The sequence below is a fragment of the Hyperoodon ampullatus genome, assembly GCF_949752795.1.
Source record: "Hyperoodon ampullatus genome assembly, chromosome: 15".
Taxonomy (NCBI): Eukaryota; Metazoa; Chordata; class Mammalia; order Artiodactyla; family Ziphiidae; genus Hyperoodon; species Hyperoodon ampullatus.
Window position 1 is genome coordinate 73,216,077 of NC_136928.1, and position 15,689 is coordinate 73,231,765.

Consider the following 15,689-nt stretch of genomic DNA (forward strand, 5'->3'; position numbering starts at 1 on the left):
GGTGAAACAGGAAGTGAGTGGCTCTGCTGACAAAGAGACCTGACTTCATACCAGCACCTGGTGCTTTGCCTGACGCTATGCTTCTGTCTAGGGCAACCTCACCCTGGGGTCGGGGGAGCATCAGGCCTTGAGGACTCCTGACCTGCAAGCTTCACATAGCTGCTTGGGGCCAAATGGTGACAGCTGGTCGAGTAACCCTTTGGGCATCACCACACTCCCATTCAGCTTTAAGACCCGCTAGATGCCAGGGGGCGGCCTGAGCCATGGGTGCCAGAAACATCTGATGGTACCAGCAAATATGAGCTAACCTTCAGTCCTTTTTTGGGAAAACAGTTGATATGAAATAGAGTCTTGGATTAATGTGGTTTGTAAACGTAAAAAGTTGCTACTGAGGACCTCCAATCTCCCCAGATGTGTCAGAGTTCAATGTTGAGAGAAGGCTCTGAGAGTAGAAGGGCCCAGGCACTGGAGTGGACTTCAGGCCCTTGGGTAGGGCCGTGACATTGCCCAAGACCTTTGGAGTTTCACACTGAACCCTAATTCCAGGCTGTACGGTCAGGTTGGCTGGGACGAGGCAGGGAAGAAAGCACAGGTGTTTTGAGTGCAACGTTGGCTGGTATGCAGAGCCCCGTGACTCTTGGAGGCCAATGAGGCCACATTTTCTGATGTGAGGCCAGGAAATCATGTAGGGTCCTCTTTGTTTCTCTCTGCAACTGGCCAACACATGAAGTCCCAGGAACAAACTGAAACTCAAATTGTGAAGTTCTAGGTCACATGAGGACACAGATTAATCAGAATATTTAGCAAATGCTGTCAACACAAGCTGGAGGAAGCAGGCCTGTCGATGCCAGTGACATTTTGTGGATTTCTTGTAGCATGTTTTGTCCATCCTTTCCTTATTAAACATTCAAATCCTCTTCATGTTCTCTAAAACTAGATGCTGTCGTCTGCTCACCCGCTGAGCACCAGTAATCCAAGACACATGCCTGGAGCCACACTGGGCTGGAGGTCCCCAGGGCCCAGTTTCACCACATCATACACAACAGACACAGATGCACACACCAGGCATGTATCACGCAGATGCTACAAAGCATGCAAGCCAGAAACCTCCCGTGAGACCCAGTCCCTTAGCCAAAACCCCGGAAGTTTTAAGCTGTCCTTGAAGAGCTGAACTATCCTGGCCCACAACACAAAATACCTGGTTCTCACAAGAGCTTCCTGACGTTAACATGGCAAGTGCCACCCCATATTTTGTATGGAGAAACTGAGGCCCAGCTGACCCAGTCACAGAAGTAGTTTAGTAGTTTTTTTTTTTCATTTTTCATGAAGTTTTATTAATATCTCACAGACACATTTTCAGATATCCTAAACTACCCTAGGCCGTCTCCAGCAGGAAAGAGTAGAAACAAAAAGGCGGAGCCAGCGCAGCACTGGGAGAATCTGCTGAGTCCCAAGATAACCGAGAGAGCCTGCCTAACCGTGACGGCTCCACTCTGTAGAGGACACGGGTCTTGAGTGGTCAACAACTGATCTCAAGGCCCTGGAATTTAGTGGCTTGGCCACTGCACTTACGCTGTTTATCACGGCACCTCAGCACAGGGTCCAAGTTCAATCCCAGGCATTCTGGAATCTGTCTTTATGATAGGGAGTCTGATGTCAGGGAAACCTTTATTCTGGCAGTGAGTGGACCACCCCAGTGATCTCATCCCTCCCACTGCCTGCGTCCCATCCGTGTGCTGGGCCCCAGGTGAGCTGACTCCCTCCTCGCCTGCCTGGTCTGCCTCTCATCCTCTGACCCGATTCCACTAGTGGACCGAACTGAACCAGGCTTCCACTTTCTCCAGGTAAGGACCCTGGGTTATTCACGTTATTTGAGTCCACAAGGTAGGACCAGAAAAATTTGTGGATGACAGTGATGCTGGAGGTGATGTGCGATATAATTTCCAGCAAATAACCCTCAAGGACCCAGCGGCCATCTTTTTGACTGAGGATACCAACCCATCATATACTTTCATGTGAGATGAAATGAGATAATGTGAGATACTATATGTACAAATGCTTCATAAATTGTAAGACATCATACAAACAATAATGAATACAGTCTCCCTTGCCCTGATCAGCGATTGGTCCATTTCTAGTGACCCTTAGCTTTTGATTGTTATTTCCAATACCTGAGCCAGACCCATCTGCCCTGTCCGTCTTATCAGGAGTTCAAATTTTGATAGCCCATCCACCAGTTCCTCTGTTTTAGATAGCTGCAACCGGTCGGCCTAACGCTTTTCTGATGCCCGGACAACCTTTATGTGGCACATTGGAGATGGTTCTTGAAGTAGTGGACAGCCAGCTTGAACTAGACCTGAGCTTCGGTGTTGGTCCAGTATACGTTGTAGCTCTTCTCCAGGGCTGCCAGCTCTGGGTCCGCCACTGGAGAACAGGGCTGGTGACCTGCAATCACATTTGAGCGGGACACCACGAGCAGGCTCCCGAGCCCATCAATAAAGAACTCTGAGTGAGCCACTCGCTGTAGGCGGGGGTCGAAGCCAACCCTTTGGAGCCGTTCTGTGTGGGCCAGGAAGAAGCTGACAGCACCACTGGTCACCACGCAGCTGGGGAAGCGGTTCAGGGGCCGGAAAGATCCTGACCGCCAGTGGAGACAGTCCCCATGCTCACTGTGCTCCAGAAACAGCTTAAACCGGAACACGTTTCCAAGCACACTGAATGCCTACCACGCCCAGTTCCATCTTCTCTAGGACAGCCACCAGCACCTCAATTTTGGTCTTGTCGTTGAAGAGAAAGTCATCGTCCACCCAGAGAACGTATTTGGTGGTGACCTGAGATATGGCCAGGTTCCTACCAGCAAACCAACCCTTCCCGTAGGCATGGTGTAATATTCCACGTGGCTGTTATTAATTTTCAGGGGCTCCTTGCTGTCATCCGCCACGATCACGGCCGAGTCTGGGTAATACTCACGAATGCTCTGGAGCATGGTCATGAGCTTGTGGAGATGGAGGAGAGTTTTGGTGGCAATGCTCACCAGGTCTCTGAGCTTCCTCTCTGGTCCAGGGTCATATCACTTGGGCATAACAGGAAGGCGGATGGTCACTGGAAACTTGGCCACTGAGGACTTGGACTCCAGACTCATCACATCCAGCCTGCAGCGCTGGTACTCTGTGCTTGTGTATGTCACAGGCTGGAGTATGAAATTCAAAAGCTTCCAGTTACTGGTCGAAGTGGTCAGCTGCTTCTGGCCTCTGCCCTGCAGCACACTGTCTGGGATGTCAGCAAGGGTGTTCAGTGTCCCCAGAGAAGCTGTCGGGGTGACCTCATAGAAGGGAGCATCTGGTCCTTCAAACTGGAGGCCCGCACGAAGTCATCCCGAGACCCGCTGCCTCGCACATTCCAGGCTGGTGGAGCTGGGCAGCCACTCCGCCGATTGTCCAGCCCTTGGCACCCTAGTAGTCAGTTTAGTAGTCAGTCAAGGTTTAGGTTAAAAGCAAAGAAAGGTTTCTTCCCCTACCCGTAGAGGAAAGGGGCTCTTCCTGGCCCGAGGGAGTGCCAGCAGCGCAGGCCTTGCCTCTGCTCTCTGCCCCGGTTTGGGGACTGACCACTGCTCACCACTGCCCTTCTTACACACCACCTACTCAGAGCCTGGCAAACCCTAAACTTTGGCCACAAAGGCCACATTCTGATGGCCGTGCTATGCTGAAGCTGGCTCGTCCCGCCCCCGACAGCCTGTTGTCAAATATTCAGGAACCTTGCTAGTCAGGTGTTTAAAGGTTGGTATTATGAAACTGACCGTGGTGGGAATATTTATAGCATGGAAATCAGCAAATGCCAAATGCCACACATCAGGGACTTTTGTTTTTCCTAGAAAGATAGTTCATCAGCACATCACTGCTTGCCAGAGAGAATCACTCTGACTTCAATAAGACCTCAGGACTGGGACTTCCCTGGTGGCACAGTGGTTAAGAATCCGCCTGCCAATTCAGGGGATATGGGTTGGAGCCCTGGTCCGGGAAGATCCCACATGCCACGAAGCATCTAAGCCTGTGAGCCACAATTACTGAGCCTGAGCTCTAGAACCCACAAGTCACAACTATTGAGCCCGCGTGCCGCAACTACTGAAGGCCACGCACCTAGAGCCCGTGCTCTACAACAAGAGAAGCCACCTCAATAAGCCCGTGCACCGCAACGAAGAGTAGACCCCGCTCGCCGCAACTAGAGAAAGCCCGCACACAGCAACGAAGACCCAACGTAGCCAAGAATAATAAATAAATTTATTTAAAAAAAAAAAAAGACCTCAGGACTTTTTGAGCAGAGGGGATTTCTCTCAGGATTCATGGTGCATACAACAGAACCCGACTCTGGTAAGCAGACATGGGATTTTGGGGATGGATGTCAGATAGCTTACAGAATCCACAGGAAATCTGGAGAATCAGAATCAGGAAACAGGCTGGAACAGAGCATGGCCAGTCAGGGTGTGCCAGACCAGGCCACCATGCGGCTGGATGCTCGCGTCTCAGTTCTGCTGCCCCAGGGCCCTGAACCTCAACCCCGAGTACCTCCCCCTTGGCCAGAGAGAAGTCTAAATGCACCTGCTCCTTGACAGCCCTTGCTCGGGCTCTGAATGGGTGCGTGTGATTGGCTGACTTTAAGTCGTATCTGCAACTCCCAGCAGTCAAGGTCATGAAGAACAATTCTCAGGCCTTTCCTGCTGCTGTAGCAGGAGGTAGGAAGGTGACAACACTAGCGGATTTGCCAAAAAGAAGAAATACTGAGAATGCCCTCTGCAGAAAGGCTCTCCCAAGCCTGGAGGCGGCTGAGTTGATTGGTCCTAGAGCGACAGAAGAGAGTGAGAGCCTTAAAGGGTCCTACCCTCAAATCTGCTCCCACCCTGACATAAGTCCTTCCCTCCTCTGCCCACCTAGTTGTGACGTTTACAACCAAAATCTTGCTTTTAGTGAGTAAGATCCCTTTCTGAAATGAAATAGCCTTCCCAGATACATCCAGGGCTTGGGTGGCATATTAGTCACTCACACCTTAGTGTGGATCAGTTTAATCTGACATTTTCCCCTTATCCTCTTCATTCAGCTCAACTAAAAGAGTGGGAGTAATTCTTGATCACACACATTAGTGGAAGAGTTAAGCATGGATAATCCAGAACAGGTAATAAAAGAAATATTTCCATGTGGCTCTGGGATATAGCATATGAGTCATTCATTATATAAAGGCATTAGAATTGCCTGTGTAAATTATGAGCACAATGGATGGAGAAAGGGCTGCCATAGTCCATAAGTCCAGGGGTGCCTTTCAGCTTACAGACTGTAAAATCAATGTCACCCCTTGGAGTTGTGCAGTGTACAACCTATACAACTGTATATGGTTGCCCTAGTGGAGGCTGTTCAGGGCTCTCTGAGCAGGAAGGGAAGAAAGCTAAGAAACAACACCAAAGACCACATAGAATTGATCTTATCACTGGGAGAAGATATATTACAAGATTTAATACATAAAACGTAAACATACGCACAGCACATGAAGACTTATAAGGCATCTTCACACTCCACCAGACTCACCCTAATTCATCTAAAAAGAATCCGAGAAGGACCAAAGAACTTCTCAGTGTTTAACTATGCTTATGAAAAACAAAACATTAGAGATCTTTTCATCATTCAAGCATGTGCTGGTGGGAGGAGGGAGAGGCTGTTGGTAGACAGGTGGGACGACACTGAGCTGCTCAGAAGCCCGGTCCTCAGGTTGTTGAGTGACAAGGGGCTGAGAGGAGAGAAGCACGCAGCCCACCCTGCTCCCCCGAAGGCATGTTCCTTTATAACATGTGAAAGGAACTTACAGAGTAACAAGTACCCGATGCAGGAAGACTTTGGTCTCTAAGTGATCCCATGTTTGCAGCCTGTTGTTGATTTTACCCAAAGGAAAGGAAACAAATCACCACTTTTCTCTTGGAGGCCATGGTTGCAGCCCTGACTTGGTTTTCTCATCATCCCAGAAGACCTGGCGTCCAGAGCAGGAGTCAGAGCTCGGCCAGGTCCAGACCATACAGCAGACCTCAGGAGACATGTGGGGCCATCAGCCTCGGACCTGGGCACGCTGTCCCCTGAGCTCTCTGGTTCAACTGAAATCAAGCTGGACTTGGGCCGCGAAGTCCAGAAAACAAGGCCTTAGCTTGTGGTTAGGAGGCCTGGGCGCTAATCCTGCTGCCATCCAACTCACAGGGTGAGCTAAGAAAGCCCCTTCCCTTTCTGGGTCCCAGATGGAGGCTACTGGGGCTCTTCCTCGTTCCCGCCATGGCTGCTGAAGTGCTCAGGCTGCTCTAGAGACCTCTGTCTGATCCATAACTGCACACACCACACAGTGCTGACCTCAAGCACATACATGGAGCTGGATGTTCCCTTGGGCCTCCTCCTTTTGCCACCCCCCCAAAGACCCATTCTCTCAGAGTCAGTCCAGGCTCCCAGTAGCCTCCCACCCCAGGAAGGACCTCACAAGGATTAAACGTGAAAAACAAAAGCAGGTAAAGGAAACTCAGGAAAATATATTTTATAATCCATCGGGGGAAATGCCTTTTTAGGCATGTCACAAAACCTCAATATCCATAAAATATGAGATCGACAATTTTGACTAGATTTCCATATTAAGAAGAAGAACACCAAACAGCAAAAGCAAAGATAAATGAAAACCTAGAAGAAAATATTTGGAACTTGTATCACTGGTAAAAGATTAATTTCCTTGAGACTTAAAAAGCTCCTATGGAGTTTGAGAGATCTAATAACTAGTATCCCTTTTCCTACCAAAATTCCTAACCAACCTGTAACAGACACAGGAATAGGTAAATGAGGACCCCAAAACCAGCTTTATTACTCACAGAGCTTTTGAAGAACATAATTTAGGTATGCAAACAATGGGCCTCCTAATGCCAGACCCTGGGATGAAGCATATCTGCCCCCAGATCAGGGGCAGCTGTGGAAACTTGCAGGCCTCACCTGGCAAGGGCAGGGCCTCTGTTGCTAAGTTGACTGCAGAGCCAAGGGCCACCAGGAGCACCTGTGTTCTGCAGGCAGGCAGACCCCAAAGGGCAGGAAGAGGGAGGCAAGGCCTGTTCACTTCCTCCTCCCAAACTTACCAATCAGATAATTTACTTCTCTTCCCCACAGCTGAAGTGAGTGAGGGGGGAGTGGGTCAGAAAGAGGACAAGATTTACATTTACTGATGTCCTTTCACTCGGAAATATAAAGCATGGAGAAGGGAAATCCTCCCCCCGCTTCCAATAAATTCGAATAAGTCAGTAGAAGAAGAGCAGTCGTACAATAGAAAAATGGGAGAAGATGTGAACAGACCATGCATGGAAAAGGAAATTCAGATACACGTACAAACATATGTGAAAGATGCAAAACCTCACTCACAATATAAAAATCCAAATTACAACTACCATGAAATATCACTCTGTACTTATCAAACTGGCAAAAGTCAAAAAATTTGTCACCACGTTGTGTTGGTGCAAATGTGGGGAATCAACACCCTCAGACATTGCTGGGGAGATGGCATAGCTTTTATGGAGGACAGTTAGGCAATAGGAATCAAAATTCGAAAGGCAATTACCTTTGACCCAGCAAATGCACTTCTAGTTATTTATCCTACAGATTTGAGATATGTGATATTCATGGCAGTATTGTTTTTGTAAATGCAAAAGATTGAAACCAACCCAAATGTACATCGATAGAGGACTAATAAAATACATCAAAGTACATCAATGCAATATACTAATATAGAGCTATAAATATATTTAGGTAGTTCTGTATGTACTAATATGAAAGGATCTCCAAGGAAAGTAATATGAAATAAAGATACAAACTTTTTTGTACAGAATGCTACCAGGTCCTTAAAGAAAATAATATATGTGCTTAGATATGCATAGACTCCTTCTAGAAGTTCACATAAGAAGCCGGTTCCTTTAGATAAACTGGGAGATGGGGGATAAGGTGAGTAGGAGGCCCACTTTTCACTGCATCATGGTATGATGATAAGGGCCCATAGGATGAGTGTGGTAGGCTATCTATCTTTTCCTACTTAATGTGAATTTTCCTTAACGGATGACTTTCACCTAGTGGGGAGCTGCTGTCATGATGTGGTAGGTTTGGAAAGAGGCTGCTTTTGGAGCTGAGGCTCTTGGGGGAGGCGACAGGCCTTGTGGGCCATCGAGATAGTGGGTTTTGAGTAGCCAGAGGCCAAAACACACACACACAGAAGAGCTAAGTGTAAAAGAGGGATCAGAGATGAGGACAAACCTCATGAACTAAAAGGCTGGGTCTGCTAAATTCTTACGGTAGAGGCAGACATGTCTGAGGACAGGAAAATGCATGCCCTGCTGTTCAGAGCACCTGCTTCAGAGCTGCGAATGAAGACAAAGGACCTTTAAGCCACAGCCTCCTGACTGTTTGCTCCCCAGCCACTGTGGCAGCTGTTGAAATAGCCCTTCCATCCCACTAGAATCTGGAGAAAAACATCCTGTGAGGAAACCACAGCAAAGAGAAATTGTTCACTGTGGGCCATTCATCAGTGGGAAGCCTCTGTCACAGAGCTCCACTCCTGGAGCTGAAGACTGCCCCCAAAGGGCAGGCATCACCATGCACGGCCCCCATCAGGAGCAGGAATATCCAACACTGCCAAGGGATCAGTGCTGCTGCTGAAGAAGCCACACAGCATGCACGGCCCACAAGGCCAGACCATACAGCTACAAACCAGGGGTGCATCCATGAGGGTATGTGTGACAGTTGACTTTATGTGTCAACTTGACTGGGCCACAGTGTACCTGATATTTGGCCAGACGTCATTCTGGGTGTGTCTGTGAGGGTGTCTCTGGATGAGATTAACATTTGAATCAGTAAACTGAGTAAAGCAGACTGCCCTCCCTAACGTAGGTGGGCCTCGTGCAATCAGTTGAAGGCCTGAATAAAACAGAGAGGCTGACCTTTTCTTAGGGAAGAGGGCACTCCTCCTGCCCCTCTGTTTGAACTGGGACATTGATCTTTTCCAGCCTTCAGACTAGGACTGAAATATTGGCGCACCCAAGTGTTCTGGGCAGTCACTGCTTCAAAGTCTTCTGGCTTCCGTCATTTCCACCACACGCATGGGTGCAGCAGCAGGAGAAGAGGGAATGTGGTTGACCGCTACTGTGGTGCACTCCGAAAATGCCTTCACTGACTTCAAAGCTCATCTCCCTTACCAGAGACCCTTACACCCATGAATGTTCTGTCCTAATCTGTCCAATTAACCTTCCTAATAGACCATAAGTTATAAACCCTAAGGTCTACAGGGACCTGGCTGGTAACAAAAATGTCTGAAATGTGAGTGGTGGAGACTGTGACAAGGTGGAGAGCGGGTACCCCATCAAGCACATGCAAATTCCAATTTTTATTAAACAACATGCTGTCAACACAAAACACACCATTGTGTAACCTTTGTGGGCTATAAGCTCCCCATGGCTGGTTACAATGAAAACTAAAGTTTCAGATAAAAATAATGACAAACAATAGCATTGCAATTAACAACCAGGAACTTCTCTAAGATAGAGTGTGAAATAAAAATCCTTACAACAATCCCATGAGGGAGGCGCTACTATTATTTATTTTACAGGTGAGAAAACTGAGGCACAGAGAGGTTAAGTAGCTTATCTAAGATCACACAGCTAGCAGTATTAGAGTCAGAACTTGAACTTAAGTATTCTGTCTGCGAAGCCATTGAAATTGGGCTTGTTGTGAATTCAAAAGCTACAAGAGAACTGGACTCTGTTACACAGGGGCATGATTATTTACGTCTCTGGCTGTATTCCTACAAAGTGCCCTGGAATCCTAAGCATACATCCAGAGATTTCCAATCCCTATAGAGAACCAATCCCTGTCAAGAAATTCCCTCTTTTATCAATGGGGTTTGCTTGGTGGATTAGCTGGATAATTGACTCTGTTCTCTACTTTCTTCAGTGTAGATGGACACAGAGACTAGTAAAACCCAATGTCTTTCTGACTTGAAAGCCAAGGCTTTGCTGTGGTAGGATGCTCATGATGTGGAGGGCATTCTCCACACAGCTTTGTGACCTTGAGCAAGTCCCCAAGTCACACGGGCTTTCACCTGTGAGCAGATCAGGCTGGAGGAGATGTTCTCTTAGGTTCACCTGGGCCCATGAGACAACGTTAAAAGTAGGGTTTTAGGGCTTTGCTTAGTCAGCTCAGGCTGCTATAACAAAATACTATAAACTGGTTGGCTTAAACAACAAACATTTCTCACAGTTCTGGAGGCTGGGAAGTTCAAGATCAAAGTGCCAACAGGTTCAGTGTCTGGGGAGGGCCCTCTTTCTGATTTGCTGACAGCCACCTTCTTGCTGTGTCCTCCCATGGCAGAGAGGGCTCTGGTCTCTTCTTCTTCTTGTAAGGGCACTAATCCATCATGGGGGCTCCACCCACATGACCTCATCTAAACCTAACTATCCCCCAACTACAAATACTATCACATTGGCGACTAGGGCTTCACACCATGAATTTGGAGGGGTGGGGCCACACACATTCAGTCCATAGCAGAGCTGACAGCTGAGTATAGTTGCTGAAAACACACCTTGAAAGAGTGTACCATGCTTATCGCACGACTTCACGGCAGCCTTCCCTGGCCTTCCTTTCTGTCTGACCACCTGCTTGCTAGCTAACGGCATGTATTATAATTCTGGGGAACCTCAGTCCTATCTTCCAAGTCTCCATTCCCAGACCACTGCATAATCTGAGCCTTCACACCCGTTCTTCAGCCCTCACCCAGTGAGGGCTTTGAGCACAAGCCAGAGGGTAACTAGAAACCCCTTTACTCTTGTGGTTCCTAGATTCACCCCCTGAGGACCTGCATGTTCAAATTTTGTTGTTGTGTGCATTTGCAAAAAGCCAAATAAAGAATTTGCACCTGGGGCCTCCCTGGTGGCGCAGTGGTTGAGAGTCCGCCTGCCGATGCAGGGGATACGGGTTCGTGCCCCGGTCTGGGAGGATCCCATATACCGCGGAGCGGCTGGGCCCGTGAGCCATGGCTGCTGAGCCTGTGCATCCGGAGCCTGTGCTCCGCAACGGGAGAGGCCACAACAGTGAGAGGCCCGCGTACCACAAAAAAAAAAAAAAAAAAAAAAAAAAAAGAATTTGCACCTGAAAAACATTGAACCTTATATGGTCCTTTGAGTTCCAGGATGTAAAACTAGAGGTTAATCGTATACTCCTGCACAGGGGAGAGAGCTGAGGAGCTAGAGAAGTGGCTTTCCAAAGCACACAGCTGGCCCTGGATATCTTCCCAGCTCTGCTGGAGAAGGAAGAGTAGGTGGCTCCCCAGGGGCCAGGCAGCCAACGCCTCCCCAGGCAAGGTGGCCAGCCAGAAGAATCCCATAGTCCAAGGTCTCTGGCAATCCTGAGGTCCAGCATGCAGGTTGGGCAGGATGCTGCCAGCTGGTGGTGGCACTTTAGGCCTCTCCAAAGGGCATGGCTTGTGGCTCTCATGACCATACAAATAGTCAAAAGAGTTATTTAAGTGATGAGTGATCTAAGTATCTATTAATGCTCAACAAGCCACCTCAACCCAACGGCATTAAACAACGATCCCTTATTATTATTATTTCTCATGGGTCGAGGAGTTGAATGGGATCCGCTAGATGGTTCTCATCCAGGTCCCTTACGCCGTTGTGGGCAGGCAGTGGCTGGGGCAGGAGAAGTCTCTGAGGCTTCCTCCCTTAAGGGAGGAAACTGGGACCTCAGCTGAACACCCCCAGCACGGCCTTTCCACGTGGCCTGGGCTCCCTTACTTTAGTCTTCATTAAGGTTCTGCTCTGCGATGGGAGATACAGGGAACAAGGAGATTTAGACCATGGTATCCATCCTCCATAAATTCAGTCTCACTTGGGAGATGGCAACAACAACAACAAAAAATCAAGAAAACTAAAGAGCCACAGGAGGTAGCAATGAAGCAGGCAGTGTGGGCAAGGAGGGTGAGATGAGTCGATTTCAGCCCAGAGGAGGAGTGACCCGCCAGGGGAATATGCTGGGAGTGGGTCATAAACTTACACTGTCGGCACTGTCTTCGGTGCTGCCATTCTTCCCATTGCTGTTAGCAAGTCTGTTTATTTTGCTTGTGTTTCTGTTGCTCTGTGTTGCTGTCACACTGGAGTGAGTAGAGCAGGTGATGAACGTAGCGCTTGGCCCACCATGTAGGAATGGAGGGGAAAGATCTAGGATGCACTAACTCCTACCCAGCTTTAAGCATTTATTCTTCTCATGGGGGGGTTGAGGTCACCCACCTGAGGGAAGCAGAGCAGTGCAGAGCTGGTGTGTGGGATGCAGGGATTAGAGCTACCATAGGAGGCCCTGTCTAAGGCATCTGGGGGCTGAAACAGCCCAAGGGGTGTCCGAGTCAAATCCTAGGACAGTATGCAGTGTCACGCATCTTGGTAAACAAAGCTCATATGATGAGCCCAAAGTGTACGGGCTGGCCCGAGAGTGAGAAGCAGCCAAAGGCCAGAGATGGTTGAAACTGTAATCAAACAAGGGCTCCATCACGAGCAAGGGGAGCAGGGTACGGAGTGCCTGGTTTTGCCTTTACTGAACTTAAGCCATGTGGTGTTTGGGTGAGTCAGACTGTGTGCCAAACGACCTAAACTCTGCTTCAATAATAGCAATGATGGTCAAGACTGAGTGCCTACCACGTGGCAGGCACTCTGCTAAGCACTTCCTGTGCAAATTTCCTTTAATCCTCTTAACAACCCTGTGAGGGGTTATTATCCCCATTTTACAGATGAGGAAACTGAGGCTCAGAGAGGGGAAAGTATTTGTTCATGATCAACAGTTAACTCTGACCCTTGGCAGTCAGACTCTGCCCCAAAAGGAGCTTTCACTGGGGCCACCACGCAGTGCACACAATGCACCTGTGATGGTGGTGGGTTTTTTTCCTTTTATTCCCAATGAGAATAATGGAAAATAAAAGACTTGCCTGAGCTCCAACAAAGCGGGTAAGTGGCAGAATAGGGATCTGAGCCCATTCTAATTCCCCAATCCAAGCTCTTTCCACCACTCCAAAGGCTCTTATTCGTGGGGTGTCCTCTCCCGCAGACTCGAATGGCCTGGTACAAAGTTAAGGAGGAAAAGAATGCAAAACGGAGCTCCTCATAGGGCTTCCCTGGTGGCGCAGTGGTTGAGAGTCCGCCTGCCGATGCAGGGGACACGGGTTCGTGCCCCGGTCTGGGAGGATCCCACATGCCGCGGAGCGGCTTGGCCCATGAGCCATGGCCATTGAGCCTGCGTGTCCGGAGCCTGTGCTCCGCAACGGGAGAGGCCACAACAGTGAGAGGCCCACATACCGCAAAAAAAAAAAAAAAAAAAAAAACGGAGCTCCTCATAGCCCCAGCCGGGGGAAGAAAGCAGATCGTTAATGGAGGTGAAGGGCAGGGCAGGGAGCAATGCTGACCATATGCCATCTCCCATTTTTCACTTAAAAAAAGAAAATCACCTTGTCATTTTTTAAAATTACCTGTCCTGAAGGGGGAAAGGAGCAGGTATTCCAAAGGGCTAGGCACCTGCTTTCCTCACCGTCTGCTTCCAATCTGTTATCTGGCCTGGTGCATGTCTCCTGTTCCCGGGATGTTTTAAGGGGCCTTCCTAGCTGGGTCCAAAGAAAACATTCATTTTGATTACAGAAAAGAGGCGCATCTGCTAGCCTGGATTTGTGGGAGAGCCCATAATCCCTGCATTTTACCTCCTATTAGCCTTCTTCTCCAGGAAAGACATGTCCTACTCTTTAAAGTCGAGGCCATAAAATTGTGACAGCTCACTTGCAAACAGAGCTGATTCCGGAACATGAAACAGCCCTTCAGATAAAATATACAACTCAGGTGTGGGAGTGAGAGGGCTGAGGTTTTAAAACTGAATCAGCTGTTAGTTACATTTTGTTTTATGGCTCTATCTGGGCAGTTCCCTACTGTAGAGCATCACCAGTTCCAACATTTTGGACATATTTCCCATTAGCCCTTTATTTGAAATTTTATGCTTCCCCTCATAAAAACCTTCAGCAGATTAATGTGCTTGGGATGTTTATTTATAAGCACAGCTGGTCTCCCTTCAAGTTGCTTTTATTGTCGAGTTGCCTGAGTGTGCCCTTTGTGTAGCAGCAGAAGAGTGGGACAGCAACCCAGCAACTAGCGTTATCGCAGAGATGAGGAGACACATGGCGAGGGTGGGGTCGGGGGTGATGGAGGACACCAGGCGGGCCTCTGAGGTTTGCCATGCAGCGAGGCACTTGGGAGCCTTCTTTGGCCTGGCTGCCATTATATGCATTAGGAACGGGCTATGTGTGGATGGAGGTACAGATGGAAACTGAGACAGCCATCCTCATCTCCCAGAGGGACCTATCCTGTGGGCCCTTCCCTTCAAGACATCAGGAGTGGCTTGACTTTGTTAAAGTAGGAGCTATTCACCCTTGAGCTGAAGAAGAAGATAAAGTACTGACCAAGATTGCCAGTATTACTCTAATCTTGGATGAACAATCATCACTTCTTTTACAAGATACATGATAATCAAATGTCTCGTAAATTTCTAAATTTGTACCATTCTTTCCTCCTTCCTCCTGCTTCATTATTTTTGCACTAAACGTGAGCAATATCATTATTTTTTAAAAGGTCAGGTCTTTAATCAGGTTTCTTTGGTGTGTGTGTCATTTTATTAAGGACCACCAGATTGTATGGTCTTTTGCACTTTTGGCTTCTTAGGTCTTACGCATCACAGGAGCACTCTTAGCCGCATCAGGGGTGAGTATTCCTCCAGCTTCTGCTGTCTTTCCCCAGAGCTGGAGGCAACCATTAGAAAGCTCTGCCTTCTGTTGGTGTCAGATCTGCCTCTCTACACAACTCCCGTCTGGCAAGTTCTACGCCTGTCCTCCGGGCCACACAGCCTATTTCCTCTCCTTCTTCCCTTTGAGAGATTTAAGGACCATGCTTAGTCCCCCCAGATCATACTTTTCCCACGTGATATGTCCTGTGCTCGCCCACGCTCTGAGTGAGAATCCAAACAAATGTTGGCCACGTTAAGTCTCTTCCATCTTCCTTCATCTAATGGGTTCTTCTGCCAGCAAGACCACTGAGCCCTTGCCACACATGCCAGCCATTATGCAGTCATGTGCTCTCGGCAAAGACTGTCTCTGAACTCCTGCTTCTGGGCTACAGAGAGAAATATTTTTTATCAGTCAGATGCCTTTTGATTACCCAGGAATTATAAGAGGCAGCAGACACTGAAACCAAAGAAAGAAGGAAAAAACTTTATACCAAACGGCAAGGGACTGATATTTGTCTTGCCCTTGCTCCCAGAAATGTTTGGTGATGTCCAATAGTGCAAGAAATTGCAGCCCAAGTATCAGATAATAAAAGTCATTCATGTGGTCTTTGGAGAGGCAAATGCCCCATCTCCTGCCAAACTCTCTATGAACCCCTCACCTCCTTGCTGTGTAACTGGTTCTCAAAGGCCCTCTGAGTGTCAGGAAACCCTTGCCCGCCCTCCACATCTCAGAGGCCAAAGGAAGCCGGGGTAAAAGCGACTGTGGTCAAGGCCTCAGGTCATTTAAGGGAAAAGATGAACAGTTGTTGGCATAAATCATCTCTTTGAAATACTAATGATTTT

General features: G+C 48.3%; 1 protein-coding gene across 1 annotated transcript; it reads right to left on the minus strand.

Moving 5' to 3' along the window:
• Positions 1 to 2,299: 2,299 nt before the first annotated feature.
• On the minus strand, positions 2,300 to 3,370 carry B4GALNT2 (beta-1,4-N-acetyl-galactosaminyltransferase 2 (SID blood group); the record flags this gene model as incomplete). The annotated part of the gene is given in 5 exon segments (XM_079720733.1): positions 2,300 to 2,350; positions 2,354 to 2,719; positions 2,721 to 2,878; positions 2,881 to 3,070; positions 3,074 to 3,370. Coding segments are annotated over 5 exon segments (1,062 nt in total), but the record flags the coding sequence as incomplete, so codon positions are not given.
• Positions 3,371 to 15,689: the final 12,319 nt, after the last annotated feature.